The 27,360-nt window shown below is 37.4% G+C and overlaps 1 protein-coding gene across 1 annotated transcript; it reads right to left on the minus strand.

Annotated features, from left to right (window-relative positions):
- Positions 1 to 10,491: 10,491 nt before the first annotated feature.
- syn2a (synapsin IIa) lies at positions 10,492 to 26,598 on the minus strand. Its single transcript, XM_038281820.1, has 11 exons — positions 26,048 to 26,598; positions 18,834 to 18,891; positions 18,639 to 18,730; positions 18,355 to 18,511; positions 18,160 to 18,249; positions 17,983 to 18,045; positions 17,605 to 17,747; positions 17,451 to 17,525; positions 14,839 to 14,941; positions 13,191 to 13,337; positions 10,492 to 13,084 (listed from the first exon to the last, which is right to left on the minus strand). The coding sequence occupies exons 1-11, from the start codon at positions 26,386 to 26,388 to the stop codon at positions 12,950 to 12,952; spliced, it is 1,404 nt and encodes a 467-aa protein (XP_038137748.1). The 5' UTR covers positions 26,389 to 26,598; the 3' UTR covers positions 10,492 to 12,949.
- Positions 26,599 to 27,360: the final 762 nt, after the last annotated feature.

Below are 27,360 nucleotides of genomic sequence, written 5' to 3' on the forward strand. Positions count from 1 at the left end.
CTGGCTCTCCAAATCATAACTATAAAAACCTATTTTGATCCACTTTCTCCACACTGGGTCTTGATTTCCAAATAAATGCAGCAATTACCGGTATGTTAATCTAAAAACAGATTTGTGGCGCACTAAAATCCAATCCAATCTGTACTTTATATGTCAGCTAAAATGTTTCTGACAAATGTAATAGAACATGTCCCAGATAGATAGATAGATTGTGTGGTTATGCTTAAAGCAGTGATTCGAGCTGCAGCTGACACCATCTTGAAGTTTCAGGGCAATTTGCTTACCAATAACTAAAGTATGTCTCTATCTCTGTTTTTATGCACCTTTCTTTACCACATTTTTTTCTTTCACTTAACTAAATATATAGTATATGCTTGTGTGCAACTCTCACATATAAAGTTAATATACTTTCTATCAGTGGTTGGTTTTTTTAAGTAACTATTTTATGAAGCTGCATGAACTGCACCTGATTAGATTATTTTTTCTTTTGTGACCTTTCAGTGCCTTTTGAAAGGCTTATATAAGCGCACTAAATACAAGGAAAGAAAAACTGCACAGATAACCCTTATTACTGAATATGGATGTGTAACTGTGTTAAATTTATCTCCAACAATGCAAATAGTTGTGTGCACATAAGGACATTTAGAAAATATACAATCTTCTACAATAATAGCAATAATTGAATCCTTTTATTAGATTTGGAAGGCATTGATGTTGACAGGTGGAGCCCCATCCAGCCTTCTGACACAGCTAAGTCCCACACAGAAGCAAGACTTTGCAGCAGCGTGTAATGTTTGCTATAGCACTGTAGCAACGCGGTCTGGGGATCCAGTTCACATACACCACCAAGGGATTCCACCCTTGGCTGATGCCTCTGTGTATTTCACAGCCACTGGCGGGTGCTCTGGAACAACAACCATCCTGCAGGCAGGGGACCAGAAGTGGAAAGAGACAGGACAGTTGTATTTTGTTTGAGTATAAACATTCAGCAGGCTGTTCCTGTGGGGTTTTGCCACTCAGTGTTAAGGTTTGCTGTAAACATAAGAGCTATATATGGGAATAACTTTATTTTGTTTTTTTATGGACTTTTGAAATGGTGCCAGGTTAAAAAAAAAAAACAGCTCTCTTTAGAAGATCTTAAGCTGTTTCTATGGCCTTGTTTGGATAAAGGCTCATACCCAGGAGAAGGAGCCAATCTGAAATGTGTTGCAACCAAAGAGCAAAGTCTTCACAGCTTTTTTTTTTTTTTATCTGATCTATACCTGCATCAAATCAGCTCAATGGACCATCTGTCAGGCAAACAGCACCATCTAGTGTGGGTTCTAGAACAAACTCTGTTCTTGAAGAATCCACATACACCAAAATTATTGGAACTCTGAAACAAAAATTAAATCAAGAGGTATTTTTTCTTGGGATGTCTTGAAAGATGCAAACATTAAAATTTATTTAACTCTGAGTTCTCCCTTCTGACTTAAAAGACAGAAAATGAACAGCTGCAGGTCTGGCTGTGAAAAAACATGAATATTGTAGGCCTGGGGTCACCAATTTCTATAACCATAACAGCTGTAACGGGTAAAATACATGTTGAAAATGCAATCATTTTTCTCAGTAAATATATTTCTAGAGGTGCTGTTGATATGACTTTTTTACCAGATGTTGGTAACAATCCATGCACATACAAAGAAATTAAACCATATATCTCCAGAAATGAAGTAATGTGGATTAATGTGGAATAGCACAGGGAAAAAGTATTGATCACATATTTATCTTTAGCAAACATATACTTAATTTCTGGACCTCTATGTTTTGATTTCTTTTAATGTGTTAATTTTATTGATTGTTTCCGACATCAGGTGAAAATGTCATGTCAAATGCATCTCTAGAAATGTATTTACTGAGAAAAATAATGGTATGTCCAATACTTATTTTACCCGCTATATTTCTTGGGTGCTGAATCATAGGAAAGGGTACTAATACTGACCTATGATCTGGAGGAGTCGACCTTTTCCTAAACCTCTTGCATAACATTCATAGTTTTATTGTTTTTCTTTTAATTTTTTTTATTTTCTTTTAGTTATTGTCATTTTGAAATCTATATAAATGCAATTTTGGTTAAAAAAGAAGAGCAACTGAATAAAATAAAATTTCTTTTGTTTTCAGAAGGTGCAGACCTCCAGTGGTCCTTTAGGGGCCCTTGGTGCCAACAGGCACCGCACTGGTGACCCCTACTGTCGGCTTTGATTATAGACTGTTTGACTCTGGCTCTATGTTTATTGTCATCGTCCTCATAAAAGGTGAACCTCTGCCCTAGTCTCTAACTGTTTGCCCCACCTATTGTTCCCATCAACTCCGATCAGCTTCCCTGTCCTGCTAAAGAAAACCATGAGGCTGTCATCCCCATATTTCAGTGTGCTTGCTCAGGGTGTAAGTTTTCTCCTCCACATATTGTTTTGGATGTAGACCAAAAGGTGTAATTTTGATTCCATTGAAGCGGGCAACCATGTTCCCTTTTTCTGTTTTACCTACAGCCAAGGAGGACATTTTTTGTTACTGTCCAACAAGGTTGTCTTTATTAATATATGTAAATAACAGTTGAAAATGTTTTACCAAGAAGGCGACTGCGACAGTTGTTTGGAATAGATTTAATAACTGAGAACATATACATCACACTTTCCTGATTATGCTCTGAAATCTGAGTCATTTTTCTTTCACTTCACAATCAGAAAATACATATTTTTGGTAATACCAGTACCAGATAAACTTTCAAAACTGCTTTAAGGTTTATAGTTATGACAAGGAATGTTTGCATAGTTACTGTATCTTTCAGTTAAGCAAAATATTTGCTAAAATTATCTTACTTAGTCACGATCAACATTAGTTACGTTGTTTCTCTCTGTTTTGAGTGACTGTTTAAGCCCAGACAGTGAGGACGTGACATGACTGGGCAGCAGCAGCACACCCAGCAGTCTTGATAAGCTTCTAATAATGTATATCTTCCACTTCTTTTTCCTCTGGCTAATAAGCATGCCGTTTTTATATATGTTGTAAAATGATCATTCAAAGGCCACATCTTAATCGGGGGGTGCAGTAATAGCCTCTTGTATATGTACAAGAGGAAAAAAATCATTTTGCAGAATGCAGAGGAGACCCTGAACTGTGGTCTGATTCAGGAAATTGCCATAGTAACTAGTATGCTGCAGACCTCTTGCCTTGCAAATCAAGCCCACCACCAGATGGCAATAAGAATTCAACGTTTTTTTTTCATGATACAGCTATCATGTTGATGCATGTTAACTTTTCAGAAAATTGATGAATATGGTTGCATTTTTCCTCTCTACATTTTCACTTATTGTTTCTACCGAGAGTTATTAGCCATTTAAGGAAATAATCCATAGTGAGGTAATGGTTGTGTTTGGTGGTGGTGGGGTTGTCAGATAAACCAGCATACAACATTTCTGCCAGTCATCTTTGATTGTTTATCTGGATGTGCATTCTGTCTGAAGTTTCCGCCTCCTCCTTGCTCCCCACAATAGGATGACAGAGATGCTGTAGGTTGGACTGGACTGCATGTTATTTAAATGCAGAATCTCAGATGATATTGGATCTATTCATTTTGATTTGTTGCAGAAGGACATGAGAAAACGGTGCACCTATGGCAGCATTCATGTAAGAGCTGCCACTCGGCTAAAATATCTTGAGATGTGGTGTAATTTGTTTAGTTTTTCATTGATTACATTCGTGAACTAATATTTCAAAAAATAAATCACAGAGGTTTTCAATTCCCCTTCATTATATAATGCTCATCTGTGGCAGATGGTCAGCACTGTGACCCCCCCGCCCTATAGGTTAGAACTTGTAGTGCAGCAGCTTGGCAGACAGCTGGTAGGAGTCTAGACAGAAGCCTTTCAGCTAGAACTTCAAATACCAACACTTCCTTTGCTTGGAGCTCCTCTGTACCTTTAACAAGCTTTGGGCCGGGTCAGTCAGCTCGTTAAGATGGAAAAACAACATCAGCACCATCTGGGTGTTTGACGAATGCCTCTTGTAGAACAGATTGTATCTGTTGGGAGTTGCTTGCTGATGTTTGCTAAAAGACTGCTGACATTGTATGTGATAAAAAACCACACCAGCTTTTCTACAGCAGCTCTACTGTGGTTGAACTCTTTGCAGTGGGATGTTTCCGCTGTAACAGGCAGGCTGCAGTGGCATCGACATTCTGTGGACAAAACTCAGAACTAGGGTCTGAACTGGGTTATAGAGGCAAGTTTATGAGTGCGTAAAGGAGCCATAATTGAAAGAAATCAGAAAAAGACTGAAATATGATTGATAATTATAAAAGAAAGCGTTGAGTAAAACTTCCTCTTGAGTTGGAGGAAGTCATTTATTTCATTGTCATAATTTAAATTTTAATCTGAATTAACTACAGCCTAATTTCTGATGCTTACTTCTGGGCTGGTTTCATATTTCAGATGAATTTAAGGTGCATCCTTTAAAGGAATAAATATTTTAATAAATGTTTAATTTAAAGAGAGTAAAGGCGAATTCATAAATTAAATTTACTTGTTTTTATTCGTAGTAAATCTGTTTTTGTCACTGTGTTTTTACATCATCAAGGTCATCTGAATAAGCAATGCTGTTTTTAAACAATTATTTGATTAAAAGAAAACACTCAGCATTTTCTAAGCAGCTCTACTGTGTTGAATCTTTGCAGTGGATTTTCCGCTGTACAGGCAGGCTGCAGTTGTGCATCGACATTCTGTGTGACCAAAAATTTTCAGAACTGGGTCTGAAACGGGTTATAGAGGCAAATTTATGAGTGCTTAAAGGAGCCATAATTTGAAAGAAATAAAGAAAAAAGACTGAATAGTAGATTGATAATTATAAAAGAAATCTTGAGTAAGAACTTCTCTGATTTGTAGGAAGTCATTTTATTTCATTGTCATAATTTAAATTTAATCTGGATTAACTACAGCCTAATTTGATGCTTACTTCTGGGCTGGATTTCATATTTCAGATGAATTTAAGGTGCATCCTTTATAAAGGAATAAATATTTAATAAATGTATTAATTTAAAGGAGTAAAGGCGAATTCATAAATAAAATTATGTTTTTGATCTAGTAAATCTGTTTTGTCACTGTGTTTTTACATCATAAAGGTCATCATAATCTATTCAAACCAACCTGGATATATGTGCATGAGTGATATATACCTAAGACCTAATAACTGGTTATGTCAACCTTTGCTACAGCAGCTGCATTACTTTAAAATTCTCATCTTTTCCATCGCCTTTGCAGGATTTTTTTCCCCTCTGGTTTAAATGTTATGTTGAATAACCAAATCAGCAATAAGCTGCCGGTCTTCAGCCTGGTGCTCTCCAACTAGTGGCATAGAAGAACCAACCACCTGTGCAACATTGAAGATGGTTACAGCAGAGGAACCATACTGCACTAATATATATTTACATTCTACTAAAGATCAGAATAATTTACTTTATTATAAGGCAATAACTTGCATACATTTTTATTCTCTTAAGTAAAAATTTGATTAGACAATATTTTTTAGAAGAGGGTCTTGGCCTGCATATTGTTCTGGTCAGCAGTATATGTACATACAGTATACAATGGTGCAAATGCAATACAGGTTGTTTGCAAGGAAACATTTAGATGTACTGCATAAAACTTTAGAGGGTTGAAAAACAGGAGGTGGGTGAACTCATACAATTTATTTTGTAGTTTTTGAATTCTACACAGGGTCCTATTTCACTTTGCAGGCTTAAATATAATACACAAATTGATATTAGTTAAGAATCCTTAAACTCAAACAAATTTTGTTACCCTTTACAGGCTTTCATAAAACATTTTACTGGATTTTTTTTGGAGTTTCAAACTGTAAAAATTCCCACCACATGCCAGGGTTTTAAGCACATGCTACAAAATATCGATAGAATAGGCTGGGATTTCGATTCATGATTACATCAGGTCAAAGATCTTGGTTTGAACATTCAGGCACATCAAAGGAAACATTGAGACACAAACCTACATTGAACTAAAAAAAATGCTATAAACCCTGTGCCACTGTCGACATTGAGGCGAGCTTTAGAGGGTACAAAAAGTTTGTTGGATCAAAGCCAGAAGACTTCTCTCCGCTTTTCAGCTGTCCAGACAGGAAAGATTAAGGCAATACTGTTTTTAAACAATTATTTGATTAAAAAGGTGAAAATCTATTCAAACCTACCTGGATATATGTGCATGAGTGATATATACCTAAGACCTAATAACTGGTTATGTCAACATTTGCTACAGCAGCTGCATTACTTTAAAATTCTCATCTTTTCCATCGCCTTTGCAGGATTTTTTTCCCCTCTGGTTTAAATGTTATGTTGAATAACCAAATCAGCAATAAGCTGCCGGTCTTCAGCCTGGTGCTCTCCAACTAGTGGCATAGAAGAACCAACCACCTGTGCAACATTGAAGATGGTTACAGCAGAGGAACCATACTGCACTAATATATATTTACATTCTACTAAAGATCAGAATAATTTACTTTATTATAAGGCAATAACTTGCATACATTGTTATTCTCTTAAGTAAAAATTTGATTAGACAATATTTTTTAGAAGAGGGTCTTGGCCTGCATATTGTTCTGGTCAGCAGTATATGTACATACAGTATACAATGGTGCAAATGCAACACAGGTTGTTTGCAAGGAAACATTTAGATGTACTGCATAAAACTTTAGAGGGTTGAAAAACAGGAGGTGGGTGAACACATACAATTTATTTTGTAGTTTTTGAATTCTACACAGGGTCCTATTTCACTTTGCAGGCTTAAATATAATACACAAATTGATATTAGTTAAGAATCCTTAAACTCAAACAAATTTTGTTACCCTTTACAGGCTTTCATAAAACATTTTACTGGATTTTTTTTGGAGTTTCAAACTGTAAAAATTCCCACCACATGCCAGGGTTTTAAGCACATGCTACAAAATATCGATAGAATAGGCTGGGATTTCGATTCATGATTACATCAGGTCAAAGATCTTGGTTTGAACATTCAGGCACATCAAAGGAAACATTGAGACACAAACCTACATTGAACTAAAAAAAATGCTACAAACCCTGTGCCACTGTCGACATTGAGGCGAGCTTTAGAGGGTACAAAAAGTTTGTTGGATCAAAGCCAGAAGACTTCTCTCCGCTTTTCAGCTGTCCAGACAGGAAAGATTAAGGCAATACTGTTTTTAAACAATTATTTGATTAAAAAGGTGAAAATCTATTCAAACCTACCTGGATATATGTGCATGAGTGATATATACCTAAGACCTAATAACTGGTTATGTCAACCTTTGCTACAGCAGCTGCATTACTTTAAAATTCTCATCTTTTCCATCGCCTTTGCAGGATTTTTTTCCCCTCTGGTTTAAATGTTATGTTGAATAACCCATGTGTGCTCGAAGCTAAGATCACAAAGAAATCCAGATATGTTTTTTTCACAATGGACTGTTTGTCTGTTTTTGAAATGCTGTGTTAGTTTAAATTAACCTGTAGGGGTTTCTACTTTTTTAGAAAAGGCTTTGTTGCTGGAAACATCTTGTTTTCCTTTAGTAGCTATATTGAATTTCAAATATGATTTATTTATCTGTTTATTTTTTGCTTTAAAATAAAATAGTTTTGATTTCAAATTTTCAAATTGAAGATATAAGAAAAAAAGGCATCTGTAGGAAGGTAATTTTTTTCACAGCCTGTTATTACATTAAGTTATTTGAGGTGGTGAGTTAAAAATTACCATGTAGCTCTTAAAGAGATAAAATGTGCATAAATGTGTACTGTTCTGATGGCACATAGAAAAACTCAGTTTTTGAGTTGTTGTGTGCTACCTTTTATTTTTTTTTTGCGTGTTGTTGTTTTTGACTGAAACAATAATAATTATATCGTGCTTATATGGAGGTACGGTCCTCGGCCCAGGCCCTCATAGAACCAGACTGGCTATGTGTTAAATTATATCCATTGAAAATAGAAAGTCATGGTTTGCCAATTAAATGTTGCTTAAAGTATAAAAATAAAACATTTTGACTTTGTTGTCATGTTTCTGAAGATGGATTTGTTTTTCTTAGCTAAAAATATTCTGTAATAAGATCTAAATCAGTTTCAGGACAGACAAATATTTACCTGATATACCAATAAATCATTTCAGTACAAATGTTCTCTTAAGGAACATATCCATACCCCGTTTCTTCCCAATAAACCTGACAGATAAGCACTTAAGAAAATTATTAATATACAATATGCTGGTGAAAATTCTCAGTCATTCAGGTCATAGTCATTTCAAAAAACATTATTTTAGAGGAACAGAATGTTCATATTTTTGGACAAAGAAGACAGGTGGTTTGATAAAGGTATGAAGAAAGCCATTTGTGTTAGGAGAGAAAAAACAACCTTAAAGGTATAGTGGAGGATGTTCTTTTTCTGGGTGGATCATCAAAATAAGTGGTCCTCCTAATTGTCAATCATTCTGGTGATATGTTTACGTAAGGTCGTCCTACGTGCTCGTCCCCATTTTAGGTGATGGGTCTGACATAGTGGAAAAATTGCAAGTCTTCTTTGGGAAAGTAAACTTGTGCGAGCAATGAAAACAGCAACTTTTAAACAGAGTGTGCACAAGGAGAAATGGGCTCGTTCATGCTCTTGCACGCATTTAATATACACTATATTGCCAAAAGTATTTGCTCACCCATCCAAATTATTGGAATCAGGTGTTCCAATCACTTCCATGGCCACAGGTGTATAAATTCAAGCACCTAGGCATGCAGACTGTTTTTACAAACATTTGTGAAAGAATGGGTCGCTCTCAGGAGCTCAGTGAATTCCAGCGTGGAACTGTGATAGGATGCCACCTGTGCAACAAATCCAGTCGTGAAATTTCCTCGCTCCTAAATATTCCACAGTCAACTGTCAGCTGTATTATAAGAAAATGGAAGTGTTTGGGAACGACAGCAACTCAGCCACGAAGTGGTAGGCCACGTAAACTGACGGAGCGGGGTCAGCGGATGCTGACGCGCATAGTGCGAAGAGGTCGCCAACTTTCTGCAGAGTCAATCACTACAGACCTCCAAACTTCATGTGGCCTTCAGATTAGCTCAAGAACAGTGCGCAGAGAGCTTCATGGAATGGGTTTCCATGGTCGAGCAGCTGCATCCAAGCCATACATCACCAAGTGCAATGCAAAGCGTCGGATGCAGTGGTGTAAAGCACGCCGCCACTGGACTCTAGAGCAGTGGAGACGCGTTCTCTGGAGTGACGAATCGCGCTTCTCCATCTGGCAATCTGATGGACGGGTCTGGGTTTGGCGGTTGCCAGGAGAACGGTACTTGTCTGACTGCATTGTGCCAAGTGTAAAGTTTGGTGGAGGGGGGATTATGGTGTGAGGTTGTTTTTCAGGAGCTGGGCTTGGCCCCTTAGTTCCAGTGAAAGGAACTCTGAATGCTTCAGCATACCAAGACATTTTGGACAATTCCATGCTCCCAACTTTGTGGGAACAGTTTGGAGCTGGCCCCTTCCTCTTCCAACATGACTGTGCACCAGTGCACAAAGCAAGGTCCATAAAGACATGGATGACAGAGTCTGGTGTGGATGAACTTGACTGGCCTGCACAGAGTCCTGACCTCAACCCGATAGAACACCTTTGGGATGAATTAGAGCGGAGACTGAGAGCCAGGCCTTCTCGTCCAACATCAGTGTGCGACCTCACAAATGCGCTTCTGGAAGAATGGTCAAAAATTCCCATAAACACACTCCTAAACCTTGTGGACAGCCTTCCCAGAAGAGTTGAAGCTGTTCTAGCTGCAAAGGGTGGACCGACGTCATATTGAACCCTATGGATTAGGAACGGGATGTCACTTAAGCTCATATGTGAGTCAAGGCAGGTGAGCAAATACTTTTGGCAATATAGTGTACATTCCCCCTCGGGAGTGGGTTAGGGTTTGTGCATGTGCTTTTTTTTTTTTTTTTTACAGTGGAGAGGGTGGGTCTTTTCAAAAATTTGTGAAAGTCCTCCGCTATACCTTTAAACTGAGGGGGTGGACTCAGATTTCCACTATCATAAAACCTAGAACATAGCGATAGAGTGGATTCCTTCCCACTATCATAATCCTCATCGGTGTGCAGGGGACCAAGACATCTCTCCTGGTCAGCCAGGCCAACAATTACCCTAAAGACTCCCTTTTCAGAGGCATAGACCAGTATCGGGTGTTGCAGGCTAGCAAAGACCTCAACGAATCCCCATTCCTAGGGCGGATCTGTTCTTCCGGTTCAGTTTGCATGTTTCCTAAGCCAAAAAAAGGCTTTGTTGGGCTACTCTATAAAGCTTGCAACTCAACGCTAATTCTGACATTTTGAATTGAAAAGCTTCCTGGATGGGAGGCAAAGTCCAGTGGTTTGATTTTTTTTTTTACTTTTTTGGAACATTGATATACAAAGACACAAACAACCCATGTATTGCAAAGGAAGCTTTATTGCCAGTGACATAAATAGTTAACACCTTATTGTTTCACTTTTTTCAATTTTAACCAGACCTTGATTTTTACAGCTCAGCACTGCTTCTAATAGTTCTTCAGTTTTAGGTACAGTCTGCAGCCAGGAGTATCACCTCAACGCGACGGCCAAATGACAAAGTTCAGCTATATTCAGTAGCCTAAGGGCAAACAACATAGCCGTCAATGACTTGTGTCTCTTCGCTCATCAATGTCATGGCATATTTCCTAATAAACAGAACAACACATCCATAAAGCCTCAGGCATGGCTTTTTACAAGGATACACTCACAGATAAACAATTGCACTTATTACAGTTTGAAATAAAAGAACGGCACACAGATCTTGCTGAATGGATTCTTTTTTACAGTTTGGTTGCCTTTGACCATTTAGGATATTAGATAAGCTAGATGGCCTTTGTAAATAAACCACCGGACAACAACACGTGAACAAGACCCCAGAAATAAAAGCCGCTTGTTAAAAAGTAATTCAATGTGATCCTGATTATCGCTTTTTGAAATAATTCTAATGGAAGATCTGATTTTAATCATACATTTGCATCTGAACAGTCTAAATTATTATCAATATTTTGATTTATTTCTTTAATTCAATTCAATACTGTAGTAATTATTCTTTTAGACCAGGAACATCTGACTTTTGATCAATCTGTGTGTAGTTGCTCCTGAAGCACCCTAGCTGCACCTCATGCATGTCCCCAGATCTCTTAAAAAGACCTTGCTTTACAATAAACTCTGAAGGCTGCCATTATCGGTGTTGCTTATGCATCTTTTTTTTTCTATTAAATGTTTTCCATTGAAGCCTCTGTTAATATATTGGGATACAGACAACTTCTTTAGTAATGAGCTTTTGTGACTTATCACAGTTAAGTAATCTCTCTCTGCCATGTTTCTGCACCAAAATGGCAAAAATACAAAAACAAAACAAAAAAACACGTAAATAAATGTTAGTTTTTCATATGTGTAAAGCAGGATAATTATGTATTAACTATGAATCGATACAAGTTTCCCTCTTTGAATTGAATTAAAGAAATAAATGCAATTTCTGATTATAATCTAATAAACTGAGATGCATCTGTAAGAATATCACGGAATCCAGAGAAATAAGATATAATATTGCACTTTCCATAAACTCCCAGCAATGGCAGTAATCTGAGCACAGCAGAACTACATAAGACACGAAACATCAGAATAAGGACTCTAGTGCAGTTTAAAAAAACACTTCCTAAAAGCTTATATGTAAATTTTACCACCAGGACTTCATATTTAACAATTTTAGGCAGTATCCACACATAAAACATTTTGATTTTAGAAATATTTTTTGCCTCAGAACAACTGAAAAAAAGTGCTTTGATACAGAATCAAATGTGAACCAAACAATTAGAAAAGGTAATTGTTATCCAGTACCACTGGTCATCCATTAATCTGCCCCACCCATGTGCAGGATTAACAGTCCCAGTATTTTTATTTACATTTTGGGTTTCTGGAATGCGAAGACTAACACTAAATATTCTCTTTGGTTTAAAACTCTTCAATTATAGCTTAGTTCTGTGTTTAGAATCTGTACGACTTTCTACAAGATAAAATCTTCTATAAACTTTTAGTTTTTATGATATGGGCATATTTTTAGATTCTACTATAAGTAATATAATAGGGACAGTATTCTAGAATGAAATAATGCTTAATTAAGATAAAAGTACTGCATGATACTCTTAGTATGAATCTGTTATTACACATTCACGATATAGAATCACAAGAAACACAGCTTAGTTATACACAGCGATGTAACAGCCATGTTAGATAAACATCGCACATCATCAGACGTTTAAAGGTTTTACCAGTCTTTCTTTCAGTCATGCAAACAAACAAAAATAAATATCTATCCGTATAAATACAAAAATATTCACCACTACAACCATACACACACATTTATCTTACACATACTGAGATATACAAGTTCAAACTGCATGGTTACCTACAGTTTGAATAATATCTAAAGGTACACACCAACTTATGGTAAATCAAGTTAAGACACAGAGTTAGGAAGAAATGAAAGCTTCATAGCTGGGTTAGAAAGTTAGCACAGAGCAGCACTGAACTCAGTGTAGGCACAAATTTCCTCTTATATTATCAACAACAGCCCCAATGGAAAGAAAGAAAAAACACACAGCTGCTGAAACACAAGTGACCTATACAAGCACACAAACCAACAGGTGAACAGGTAGACAGTACATGTTGACACTGCATAGAGTTAAGAAAAAACACAGTCCGGGTCAGCTCCAAGCTGTACCGAGATCACAACAACCAGATCTGATTGTGGCTGTCAGCATTCACCAAAACGTCAGCGCAGCTAATGGGCATCCTGCCATCCAAACTCTAAGAGGACATTTCCCTCTGTGGCTCTCAGTTGGCCTGGACTGGTTTTGGAGCCACTGCAACACCGTTACAGTCAAGAATGTACTGCAGGCAACCTTGAGGTGGACGGCCAGCACCGTTCTTAGTGATCTCACCAGTAATCTCACCTTTCTGGCCAGTTCCCTATATCCCGAATAAAAATACACACATTAGACACAAAAGAGCAGTTTAATTTAATTAAACAAACAAGAAGGACATGTTTTTAGTGCATTTAAGTGTGCTTTCTTACCTGGGATGGTTGTATGGTTGTGGGTCTCTGGGGAGCATTAGCTTCTCTCTCAGCTAATTGGGTCATTTTTGCTAAGACCAAATCAGCAATAAGCTGCCTGTCTTCAGCCTGGTGCTCTCCAACTAGTGGCATAGAAGAACCAACCACCTGTGCAACATTGAAGATGGTTACAGCAGAGGAACCATACTGCACTAATATATATTTACATTCTACTAAAGATCAGAATAATTTACTTTATTATAAGGCAATAACTTGCATACATTTTTATTCTCTTAAGGAAAAATTTGATTAGACAATATTTTTTAGAAGAGGGTCTTGGCCTGCATATTGTTCTGGTCAGCAGTATATGTACATACAGTATACAATGGTGCAAATGCAATACAGGTTGTTTGCAAGGAAACATTTAGATGTACTGCATAAAACTTTAGAGGCTTGAAAAACAGGAGGTGGGTGAACACATATAATTTATTTTGTAGTTTTTGAATTCTACACAGGGTCCTATTTCACTTTGCAGGCTTAAATATAATACACAAATTGATATTAGTTAAGAATCCTTAAACTCAAACCAATTTTGTTACCCTTTACAGGCTTTCATAAAACATTTTACTGGATTTTTTTTGGAGTTTCAAACTGTAAAAATTCCCACCACATGCCAGGGTTTTAAGCACATGCTACAAAATATCGATAGAATAGGCTGGGATTTCGAGTCATAATTACATCAGGTCAAAGATCTTGGTTTGAACATTCAGGAACATCAAAGGAAACATTGAGACACAAACCTACATTGAACTAAAAAAAATGCTATAAACCCTGTGCCACTGTCGACATTGAGGCGAGCTTTAGAGGGTACAAAAAGGTTGTTGGATCAAAACCAGAAGACTTCTCTCAGCTTTTCAGCTGTCCAGACAGGAAAGATTAAGGCCCTCTGAAGAAGCCTTTAAATTTATGATTAGAGAAAAAAAGTAGATCTATTCACTACAAGAAGAATACTTAGAAATGTAAAGTTGGGGCGTTAAAACAGAAAAGCACAGTACTAACTTTAAGGCAGCGTAATGGCAGCATTATGCTCTGGGGCTGTGTTCTCGTCAAAAATACTTGTGTATTGCATAAAGCAGATGCAAGAACTAATAAGCAGTTGCAGAGGAAATTTATGCAAAAAAATAAAAGCCAAAGAGGGATACATACTAATATTGAGCCTCTAAAATGTTCCCTAAACTGTGACCTCCACACTATTAACAATTTGTCGAGTATCCTAACAAAAAATACCTGTGTCATCAAATGATCCAAGTTAATCAACCTATGAAGAATTCTACCAATAATGGTTAAATATCCAGCTCCAATAAAGCTACATGATTTTGTGCTGGTTATAAAAGCACATGGCTAATGCTTTGTTGCTGCTTGACAGCAACAAAACAAAACATAAATCACTAAAATGAAGACATGTATGCGCAATTGTTGTTTTAAAATGTATGACACGTTTGTTTCATCATGATGTTATGTAATATTAGCTGGAAAGACCAATTAAGAGAAATATTACATTCATGTCCCCAATATTTGGATGCAAGTTTTTTAATGGAACTGAAATAGTGCAAACTAATCCGTAAATATCCTCCTAAATAACATCAATTTAGAAATGTCAGATTCTTACCTCTGTAATGTAATCTTTGCCATCTTTTCCATGAATAGCTTTAACTGCGCAAATGTCCAGACCTCCAAAAATCTCAGAGGAGGTGTCCACCCACAGCTTATACCTGGAAAACAATTAAAATATGACGCATAGTATGAGAAATATTACAAAATGTGGTCTTAATATCAATCATTCAGCAGAAAAGAATATTTGATGAACAGAAAAAAAATAATATTAATAATTGATATCTTCTTTTAGAAATGCTTGAACATTTTGTAGGAATTAAGGGAACTGTACTAGGCTGGTTTAAATCTTATATATCTGACATATTTGACTTTATTTATGTTAAGGATAAATTCGTCTTAATGCTCCAGGGTTACATGTGGATTACCACAAGGATCAATGCTAGGAGCAATTCTCCTTACTATATATATATAGGCTCCCAATTGGTAGGATTATTAACACAAGATAACACAAGATTAATGTCCACTGTTATGCTGATGAGGCTGCGCAGTGGGTGAGGGTGTACCCTGGACTAGACTGCTGGACCCTACCACGACCCTGACAAGACTAAGCGGGAGAAGAGGGATGGATGTTATGCAGATGATGCTCTGCTATATCTGTCTATAAATCCTAATTAAACTAACCCATTACATAGACAACAGACTGTGACTCTGCCGGATGACTTTTAACTGTCTGCTTCTAAATGCAGACAAAACAGAAGTTATTGTCTTTGAACCATGAAGCAGATTAGTCAGTCTGTTCATTTGGATGGCAATAATCATCTCTTGAATACTGCAAAAATTAGAACTATACTGTTCAGGGGTGATGCTGAGAAACTAGTCTGTGCATTTGTTACTTCAAGGCTGGTTTATTGAAATTCTTTACTGTCAGGAAGTAAGTCAACAAACTGCAGTTAAAAGCCTTCAGCTGATCCAAAATGCTGCAGCCAGAGTTGTGATGAAAATTAGAAAGAGAGTCATATCTCGCCTATCCTGGCTTCTTTTTATTGGCTTCCTGTTAAATCCAGAATGTTAAATCCACTAGGAACTAGTGGTTCCTAGAATTTCTAAAAGTAGAATGGGAGGCAGATCTGTTAGCTATCAGGCTTCTCTCCTGTGGAACCAACTACCAGTTTTGGTCCGTGAGGCAGACACCCTGTCTACTTTTAAGACTAGGCTTAAAACTTTCCTTTTTGATAAAGCTTATAGTTAGAGTGGCTCAGGTTATCCTTAGCTATCTCTATAGTTATGCTGCTATAGGCGTAGACCGCTAGAGAACATGGGGACCCCTTTTTCATCATTCTGCTTCATTCTATATCTCTTATGGAAAGTGCAATATTATATCTTATTTCTCTAATTTTCCCACTCTGTAGTATTTGTTATTTCAATCTCTACCTTTATGCTCTCTCTGCTTTTTCTCAATATAGTAGCTTCATCAGGTCTGTTCCTCTTTGGCTGTGACACCATCCTGGAGGGAAATATCAGCTGTGCTACTGCCATCAATACCTTCATTTTATAGATGCTGGAGCTTAGTCTCTTTTCAGTATATTTCTGTTTCTCTTACTGTGACTAAATGTATGTGCTCACTTTCATCCTCTGACTCTGGCTCGTAGGTTGCCTGCCTGGCTGTGGGTTTCCAGGATGGGTTGCCTGTGGAGCTGGATGACAGCTGCCTTTTGTATCCCTGTTTCTTTCTGTATGTCTGCTTCTGTCTCCTTGAACCCCAGTCGGCCTCAGCAGATGGCCGCTCACAACGAGCCTGGTTCTGCTGGAGGTTTCTTTCTGTTAAAAGGGAGCTTTCATTTCCACTGTAAATGTGTTCTTGGTGTGTGGGATTTCTTTCGAGTCACTGAGTCGATGCAATCAGATGGTTTTCCTTAGATAGAAAATGTTGAACCAATCTGACTGTATGATCTGGTTGATTGGTCTCGGTAAGGTGTCTTCAGATGACATATGTTGTGAATTGGTGCTATACGAATGAAGTGAATTGAATTAACTATTTAGCAATGGTAGAACTTAGATTTAAAGGGTCTACATCATGGCTTTTAATCGTGTTCTAAAGCTTTTTATTTAAGTAAATTATGCCCAAAGTGATCATTTGCTTAATTCATGGATGTCTAAGTAGCAGCAGGTCCTCCATGTTCTGGAAAACCAGTGGCCATGACAATCCTATGTAGGACAATGATTACCCGCCCCTCTGAAAGGAAGTACATACATTTACTTCATGCCTGTCCAGTAAACAACATGGCCACTTTCTCAGATCAGGGAGTGGTGATGTGAGTGTTTTTTTTATTTACGTTGAGACTAAAGTCGCTTTTTTAGTACCTAATCTGCACAGTGACAGCAACTATGAAAATGTGTGTATGGCTGCAAGAAGTCTTTTCAACAAAGAACCTTGTTGCTTGAAGTGACATGATACCATGCTGCAACCCAGTACCCACAGGGGGAGAGGCAGCACAGTGAGGTTATATGTATTTCTTCCAGGTTGGGAAGAAAAACGCCAGAAAATTATTATTTTAGAACAAATTAGTACTCTGTAGTACCAAATCTTTAGCTGACTTTAGAAGACCTAAAAAAGCATAACATATCACCTTCAAATAAAAACAAAGCAATGAGGGTACAAAGGATTACCTGTCAGTCATAGCAACTTGCTCAAGCATAGCAGAGCCTGTGTTGGTTTTCCAGTTGCCAGATATAGATGTTCTCCTGATAAGTATAAAACATTTAAATAAAAAAGATTAGCTCTGTTCAGCCTGGTGGGTAACAGACATTTAATAATACCTACATGTAAGCTTTGTAGTCGGTACCAATCTTCTGGATTCTGATGTCATACTTAGAATCAATGAGAGGCTCTGTGGTGCTGTAGGTCTGAGTGAGAGCCACAACACTGGCAATGTCTTGGAACTTACTGTGGTTGTCCACCTTCACCTGTAGAAATCATATATATGTTTTTTCATCTTAATTTTCAGACATTTTGTCTAAAAGAATCTTGAAAAATTATTTTATCTATCTTTTTTTTATTAACAAGTATCAACAACTGATAGATAAAATATACTTGGGTTTGTGGATTTATCAGGATTTTTTAAGTAGTTAAAAAGGAATGCGTTTTAAAAGCACTGTGTTCACAAGGGCGATTAAAAAAAGGAATGAAACATCACTGTACCTTTCCCATACCGGAGTGGGCATGTCCAATCTTCACAACAACTGGAAATGCAGGCATGCTCACCTAATTGACAAGGATATTCAGTAACTCAGTTAGAATTGCAATGTTATCTCATTATTAATCACCACAGATTATTACCACAAAATAAGTTTGTTTTTAATCAAATGAGGTGCTTACCATTTCCTTGTAGTTGGGATAAAAGGTCTGCTCAATGAGAGGGAACTTCTCAGGTCCCAACTTCCTGTAGGTGTTGATAAGCTGGGAAAACTGAACACACATATGAGAGAAACTTGAAAATCTAAATATGCACTCCTTCACCCCAGAATGCAGAACAAATTGTTCCTCTGCCCACCACATTGTTCTGGCACTTACTGCCCACGGCTTGTCGCAGAGGTTATAGATGGATTCCAGAGAGTTCATGCTTGGGACACCCCCATACTGCAGACCAATGACCAGGTTGCGAAAATCTTCATTCTGGGTCATACTGAAGGCATGCTGACGAATGAGGACAAAGTCTGGTTTAAAGGACCTGGAAAATGGAGAAACAACAGACATGTAAACAAAGCTGTGCCAAGGGATGAGAGCGATGTGGATGAGTCAGCCTGTGGGCGGACGCAGAACAGTCAAAACAGACTAAAATCATTTGTTTGTCTGACCTGACAACCTTGGTGCCATTTCTGAGGACCTGCATATTCACACTGCAGGAACCGTTGGCATGGGCAACCACGTTCATCTCACTGAATTCAGCCTGAACCCAGAAAAATCAGAAGGTTATACAAGGTAAGGAAAATTAATCCTCTTTGTTTCACATAAGCACCTGAAATGGATCCAAATGGTTTCATTAAACATACCTGTTCCACTTTGATATCATAATCCTCAAGTATCTTCTTTCCTTTGAACAATTTCCCCCTGGCAGAAAAAAAAAACATGTCTAATTCACTAAAGTAATTACAGGTGTCCGATAAAAATCCATTATGAAAATATTACTAAATAGTGTTGACTTTGCAACAAGGAGAAAAGTGACTCATTGCTGAATAAAAGCCAATTTGCTGAGTGATGAAAACAAAGAAGAAAAATGCCTCCTTCTGTGTTTGTCCAACTGCTGAAACGCAGAAACTTTCACACTTTTTCACTTCAGTCTAACATCCAAGTTTGTGCAAGATTTCATTTTAACACAGACGTCTTTCTTGTGCTAGTTTTCTAATCTTAACTGTATAAACTTTAGACCTCTTCACTTACTTTATGTTGGTCTACATAAAATTCCTACATAAAATTTACACTGAAATGTGTTTTAAACAACATAAAAATGAACAAGTTAATTGTCAAAATTGTTAAAATCTAACAAGTAGCAATCAATCGGAATTGGAAATATAAAATAACACTTCTCTCCTAATTCATAACTCATGTTCTCCTCTCTCTCAGCATGACATTTACACGGCAAACCAAATTAATAGGCAGGGGGAGCAGTCAACAACATGTTTAGGCTAAAGAAAATCTCCAACATATACTCAAATAATGGGCTCCACAGAAAACAATCTCTCCCCTCTATTTTCTCGAGTTGCCATGGAGAAGGTTTCATTTTGGTTTTCTCTTTCTACCGCTCAGGCCTCAAATTAACAACATCGACTGCATTCCTACAGAGGTATACTTTGGACCATGTATGGTGACACATCAGCCTAGAAGAAATCATACATATTTCTGCATAACTGCCTAAGCAACTTTTGTCAACATACTAAAATATTTTCCTTCCTTAACCTCATTAGTTTATATCACTCCTCTGTCACATCCTCTGCTCTTACTGATTATTTATCAAGGGCTCACAGCTGAATATTTCTTTCACAACCCAATTAGATCTTGGGGAGGAAAACATTTATTTAAATATGAATCGCAAACCCTGCGTATGGGAAGCTGATGAGCAAACAGAAAGAAGATGGCACAAAGAAAAAAAGGCCTCTGATTTCAATTTTGGAATATAAACAGTAATCTTTCCCAGCATAGGGCTGAGTGAGGAAGTGTGGCATATGGTGATTTTTTTTCCAGCCTATTATTGCTGAGCAAAGGACAACTAACAACATACATAATTGTTCATTCAGTAATCATTCAGAGAATGCATTAATATGCACCAAGGTTTATCAGGTTCCTGAAAATACCTCTAGTTTTAAAGGTTACTTCTGCTTTAAAAGAGAAAGGTTCCTAATGAATGTTCCTGCACAGATTAAACTATAAACAATGTATAACACTGTCTGAAAAAAAAATACACTAAACCTCTTTTAGCCTCTCTATGATAACCAACATTTTTCTATTTGCTAAATGACAAAATATTCTAGAGTTTTTTCTTGAAATTCAGAACTTTACATAAATTTACTTAAAATAGCCATAAATAAAAATTTGAATTAGATTTTCTTTAGACACATCTAATTATTTTTCCTGACTTCATTTGCAAAATGTAATGATATGTTTTTGCGTTGGTCTTGGAATATTTGCCTCTTTCCTGTGAAAGGGCCTTTCAGATTATGTGAGAACAGGATTTATAACCCTGTAGATTATAACAATCTCTTACCAGCTTCAGTCTACATTATAAGTTCTTTTGCTTTTCTTCTGGGAAAGATTCACACATTTAGTAATGAAACATTTTCACATCTGAAATGCAGAAGCTATGTGCTTTCTTAAAAGATAATAGTTGGACATTCCTATGACGATTAAACATATGTGTAATAATTTCAGCAGACAACTGTGAACCCCTCGGGCATTTTGCAATTGTAACTAAGGACAAATCGGGCTTATGGAGGGCCACAGTGTTAGGGTCTGGGAGTTTCCTCCTTCATTTAACCAGGTTTGAGCTTCTCCTCCAGAGGTCCTCCTCAAGCAATTTCCCTCTGAGTGGCAGGTTGATTGGCTTCACCTCTTCCCCATCAAGCAGTGGACTACTTAAACTGCCTGTTGCCAACTCTCCAGTGACAGAGTGTTAACCTCTGTGGCAACTCCTAGCCTGCCTGGGTTCCTGAACTTTGTTTTCTTAAAACTAATGTTCCTGAGGTTCGAGCTCCTGAAAAAAACGCCTTTGGTGCTTTCCCCAGTTGGCAGCCCAGAGCAAAGGTCACTGCTCCGTTCAACCTGATCCGCTCTCCTCTGTGCTCACCTGGATTCCTTTGCTTCCATGACAAACTGTCAGTACCAAAGCCCCCTCCCCATATATATATAAATATATATAATGATATATCTCCTAATTTCTTTACATTTTCCATGCCCTCTAAAGGAGGCAGTGCTTTTTACTGTTTACTTTTATTTTGTGTTGCGCCAATGCCATTTTTAGACCCCGATACAGATACCTGGCTGTGCAGTATTGGCCGATACCGGTACTATACCGATATCTGTGTGATCTGTTTGAAATTGATGTGTGTATGTGTGTATATATATGAAGAACTGTATACTACTTGGATGTAAAATAATTGCCATTATGGCTTTGTCAAGCTGCTGCCTACCTTTATGAATTTTATATTCCCTACCTTGAATGGGTGGCAATAACTGAATAAACTTTTGGCTCTCAAAATGGTATGGGTGCCCTATTTGTTGGTACTCGCCGATACCAATACCACCATTTTAGTGCTGGATCGGGGCCCCGCCAGATACTGGTATCGGTGCAACACTGCTTTTATTACATCCTCCGATTCCGATTTAGCTCAACTGAGATTTTTTTTGTGTATAATTTCCTTTATTTGCTTTGCCTCGATGTACAGTCATTTGGTGCAACTTGTGTGTTTTTAAATTAGCCTTATAAATCAATATACAAACATAATTAACCTATCTCACAATTTAAAAAGTCATGACATAGTTCCCTAGGCTTTCCAAAATTGTTCAAGTGTGTAGTTATCTCAGTATGTTGAATGACGACATTGGGAAAAGGAAGTTTTGAAGCAATTTCTTCCTCTCTCTTTTGGTTTAGCACTAGAAAATATTTTTTTTTATTTATTGAAAGGAAGGGATTTTAACCACACTGAGCATGCTTACAGTAACCTTAAATAATACAACAATATGAAAAAGTGAAACAATAACCTAGTCTTTAGCGCCTTCTTTCACAAAGCATTTAGAAAAACAGCCATCTTGATTAAATATTTCACATGTTACTGCGACAGAATTTTTCATTCGGATGATTCACCCAAGAGCCAGGCAGGCAGTAGAGACCTTGCTGGATTTTAATGTCTAATTATTCTGCCTGCATCCTCTCTCTGATGCTTTTAATGTCTGCATAAGGCTCTCTTTCCAGCATAAGACATACATCTTTATTCAGTTATACCTCTACATTTTACAGATCCAAACATTTAATAATACTCAAGAATCTATCAATCTGTCTATTTTAAATGTTGACATATTACTAAAAAACAAGACAGTTCATTACAGCCATCAATCAGATATGTAGTACAGTGTTTCGTCTGCCTCTCTTGCAATAAGAGTAATTTGTTTAACAGCATTCCTGGAACTATTTGAACCTGTCTGGATGAGTGGTAGCCTCATCTAAAGCATAAAGCATTGGATGGATGACAGGATGCTTCTGTCTGTTCTCTGAATATGGCACACAACCCATTTTCTGAACCTCCTGTATGCAAAACCGGTTACATAATAAACTCACAGTTTAATGTAACATCCATATAGGTGGCTAATATTTTCCATCCATAAGATCGCAGATATCTTAAACTTTTGCCAAAGTTATTTTTTAAAGAAATTGGAAACAAATATGAAGCAAATTAGGTGGAGGTACATACATCGAAAAAATAAAAACTGAATAAAAAAACAGTCAAGATTACCTCATACAAGACATTCAAAAGGCCATAAAATATGTAAAAAACTTAAATTAATATACACACCTGTTTCTTTTTTCATATTTCCCAAGAGTTAATTGTTTTATCAAAATCCTTTCTGAATTCCGACTGCTGTATAAAAATATTGGTTTCTGCAGTTGGTTAAATATTTGCAATATTTGTAGTTTTGACAAAAATACTAATACAAACTTTTAATCTGCTGTTTAGTGGAAATTTGAACTAAATGGTGCCATTAACATATCTTAATGGTTTACACAAATTCTCTGAGATACAGCGAGCGAGAAAAGAGATAAACATGATCCCTCACTGATGATTTCCTTAATAATCGAGGCTTGTTCAGGAAATAAGTATGAGATCTACCACGGCCCCTTCGGCTTAAATTACTGGCAGCACAGACAGAGATATCAACACACTCCTAGTTTCAGTGTGAGTTAAAGCCCACAAATTAAGTTCTAGTCCCAGGATGTGCAACATCACAGAGAACATTAGATTCCTGCCAAAACCTAAAGGAAATAAAGAGCAGTTTTCGTCCTCCAAAGGCTTCCCAGCAGCTGCCAACATATTTAATATACTTTCAGTCCTGCCAATGAGAGTGGTGAAAACATGAACAGCATCAGGGATCTTCTGGTGAAACTCTTTTCCCCTTTTTACTTTTTGGTTTATTATTTGGTTGTTGTTTTACTGTATCTTTAGTACTTAGAGTGTAAAATTTCAATATATTATCACATCTCTAGATAAAAAAAACTAATTTTTTCCTGCTACTGTGAATCAGAACCACTGGCAGAAAGGTCCTCCGAAAACTACCCAAAGAAGCTAAACACAGTCAAACACCTTCTGCATAGTGCTACTGAGATGTCATTAAAAATAGATGCAGCTCTTAGACAGAGGAAGCCCTTTAAATTCATTATTTTAAGTGCCGCATGTGTGCATTTTATCCACAAAAAGCATGGTGATAATGAGCTATACGCACCAAACACATGGTGCAGTACAGTAAAGAGAGACAAAATGTCTGCACTACAAATTGCACACAGAGTATACAGTTAACCAGATCAGATCTGGATGAATACTAACCACAAGACTGAGGATGCACAAAAATCAAGCAGCTTTTCTGCTTGAAATTATGTCTGATTAAATCCTTCCTCCTACACAAATAGCTTCCCTTTTTAAAAAAAAAAAAAAAAAGACCACATGAACACAAATGGCTCACATCCACCCTGTTGATAAGAGTTTGATCTGTTATAAAATCATGTTTCCTGTATCTTGGGGTGATTTCCAAAGCACAAGTATTAATATTACCAAGCAGGAATTTCAATATCCTGCAGAAGAAGCTCATTCAAGCAATCTGGTCAAAAACAGTCAGGGTCAGGGGTTAAACGAAACAAGGGGAATAAAATAGGCCAACAAAGCAAACCAGGAATGCTGTATAACTGCCACCAATCTAAACCATTTATAGTTTATATGTTTTTTTTTACCGAAAGTTCTTTTATACCAAATTTTAACATGACAATCTGAATTTTGCAGCTGATGTTAAGATCAACAGAAACACAACACCTATTTCCATTCTGTTACGACCTAATTTTGGGGAGCTGCTGTGAATTGTGACCTCGATGTCTTCTGTGGGCCATTTGAAATAAGTTTCGACATGCATATTTGAAAATAGAGTCCACATATGTTAGCTTTCAGTTACCGTTGTATTTCTCTCATCTTAGGCCACTGTTCTGATTCTCATCATACCTCTGACACAAATAGGACGTAATTGCTGAATTTACCACTGTGGGACAATATTTAAACTGTCCTAACACAACTGGATTACATAGGATTTTCTCTCTTACTTTGACTAGCTTCTGCAGGAGATGGATACATGCATCTTTACCCCTCTAAATGCTTACAATGCTTTTCTTCCTGTAATATGATTACTTAACTCTGGGAGTATTGGCCTAGTGGTTAAGAGCAGTGCGCTTGTGCTCTTAAAAAGTACCCAATTTGATCCCCACACCCTCCACTCTTGGTTCCTGAGCAACACCCTTAACCCCACACTACTCCCCGGGCGCCACACAATGGCAGCCCACTGCTCCACAAGGGAATGTGTCAAAATGTAGAGAATGAATTTCCCCATTGTGGGAAAATAAAGGGATTTACATTTACACATTACATTATTCAATGATGCAAGATGAAAATTTTCAGACTTAATGCCTTGGTTGCAGTTGACTAAGTCTTCTGCTTTCTATCCAAATAAAAACACAAACAAACAAAAATAAAAGCTTCATGCAATAAACCAAAGGCTTTTGCATAAAAATGATCTATCCACTCTAACCCTATACAAATAAGTGTTCATCATAAAATGTTTCAGTTAAAGTGGATTGCTGCTGGATAGGCTTCTACAAGAAGAAATGCACTCACTTTACTGATTCTAAGTGCAGCATGCAGACAAAAATGTTTATTTATCCTGTCCAGCAAGATCACCCTGGATACCAGGCACCATCAGGTTAAAATGCTTAATTTTTAATTCCATGCTCTTCTTTCTAATGAAATGAGGGTCATTTCCTAGAGTGGGAAATGAAACGGATTCAATGATGATACAACCATTATTTTCTGCTTTGCAGTATTTTAAACTGATGGTTCCCAATGCAGTGCCTTACATTCACCTTTTCCTATGTCCGTGTTATGCATGTCATGTGATATGCAACCAGTGAGCAGTGGGGGAAAACCTCTGTGACTGAAGAAAAGCACTGCAGTGCTTCGAATGGCACCAGAGGTCCAGCACAACCTGTAGCACAGCAGTTTTCTACGAATGCAGTACATCGTGTTACAAAGTAATGATAGGAACAGTTGTATCAAGGAGCCCAGTTTAGCATAATAAAATAATGTACAGAAAGAGAAAATGCAGCAAAAATGTACAAAGAAGATGAAAGAAGGAAACAGGAAACATCTATGTTGATGTTATGTCATCTCAACAGAACCATCCCTCCAAACCAGAATACTCTAGTTCCCTAATTGTTCACTACTCCTGATGAATTTTGGATGAAGACAAAGGGGGATTAATAATAATAAACATTTATTTAGCAATGCATTTGATAGATATGCTATCAGTAATTTCAAATCTCTATCTAACTGTACAAAACCCAAGAGAGTCATTAGAGGAAAACTGAAACTAAGGATGAAGTGAAAACAATTTGTAAAAAAAAAAAAAGAAAAAAAAGAAAAGGTAAACAGCAAACTAATTAGGATTGAGTGATGTATTCCCATACCACTCCTGCTGGGGTTCATCAATCACAAGGAGAATCTTAAACTTCTTGGATGTCGTGACTTGGGTCTGCTCCATGAGCCCTGCTGAGGCAGCTGTCTGCTTTACAACATTGGTGATGGAGCTGAAGAAGCCAGCACCGGTCGACTGAGAAAGCTGAGGTTTCCTCTCTGGAGCAGGGGAAGCAGCTGGAGGTGTTGGCCCGCTTGTTGGAGACTTGGCGGGGGTGGAGGAAGCAGGTGGAGGAGGCTGAGCTGGGTCAGGCCTCTGAAGATCTGTCATGTAGCCATTGGGCAGGTTGGAGATGAAGGTGCTGTCTGAGAGACGTCGGCGCAGGTAATTCATGGCTGGAGAGGAGTAAACAAGAGCTTAGGTGTGGAAAAATCGTCCTGCAGGGTTCTCCGGGGTTGTGGGAGTGTAGCTAATGGAGGCTGGGGTCTCCGTACAAACTCTTAACGAATGTAGTACCTCCCAGCTTTGCAGAGCATCCTCCAAGCTTTCCCTCAGTGACGCTACAGCTTCCAGCAGCCAATCCCCTCTCCCTGTGCTTTTCTCAAGCATAGCACATGATGCTCGACTGTGCCTTCCTCCCATCGTCCTCTCCTCTCTCTCTCTCAGTGGCATGCCTGGTTTCCCTACCCCTCCCCCATTTTCTATTGCTTTACATGCATCATCCTTTTCTGAACCACCATACAAAAAAGAGGGGTTTCCAGTGGATGTGGTAGGGACCATGTAATACATCACAAAGGCTGAACACCTAACGCCCTACTTTGATGGGATTCTCTGCCCACTTTCTATAAAGAGCATTTCTATCAGCCATGGATTCTAAAATGGCTGTTTGGACCAGTGGGCAGCAATGAAAGGAAGGAAACGTCAGCTGCAGAGGTCCCTCGAGACAAACGCATCCAGTAAACACTCCTGTTTGCTTTATCAAACCCTATAACTTGACCTGAAAATCATCTGTTTTTATAAATAAATATGAAAGCATCACAGCAAAAGAAAAACAAAGAAGGTGAAAATACAGGGTTTGATGTCTAAAAAAGGCTTTGCAAGGTGTCCAATCAATTTTGAGCATGTGGAGCAACACAAATCTAGAGCCAACACGGTTCATCTCTGATAAGAACATTCACGAGCAGTTGCAGGATGAATATTCAAATTATGGATACTTTATATATATATATATATATATATATATATATATATATATATATATATATATATATATATATATATATATATATATATATATATATATATATATATATATATATATATATATATATATATATATATATATATATATGTATTTTTCAAGGC

This window comes from Cyprinodon tularosa, unplaced genomic scaffold, assembly GCF_016077235.1.
Source record: "Cyprinodon tularosa strain WSP-4 unplaced genomic scaffold, ASM1607723v1 ctg176, whole genome shotgun sequence".
NCBI lineage: Eukaryota > Metazoa > Chordata > Actinopteri > Cyprinodontiformes > Cyprinodontidae > Cyprinodon > Cyprinodon tularosa.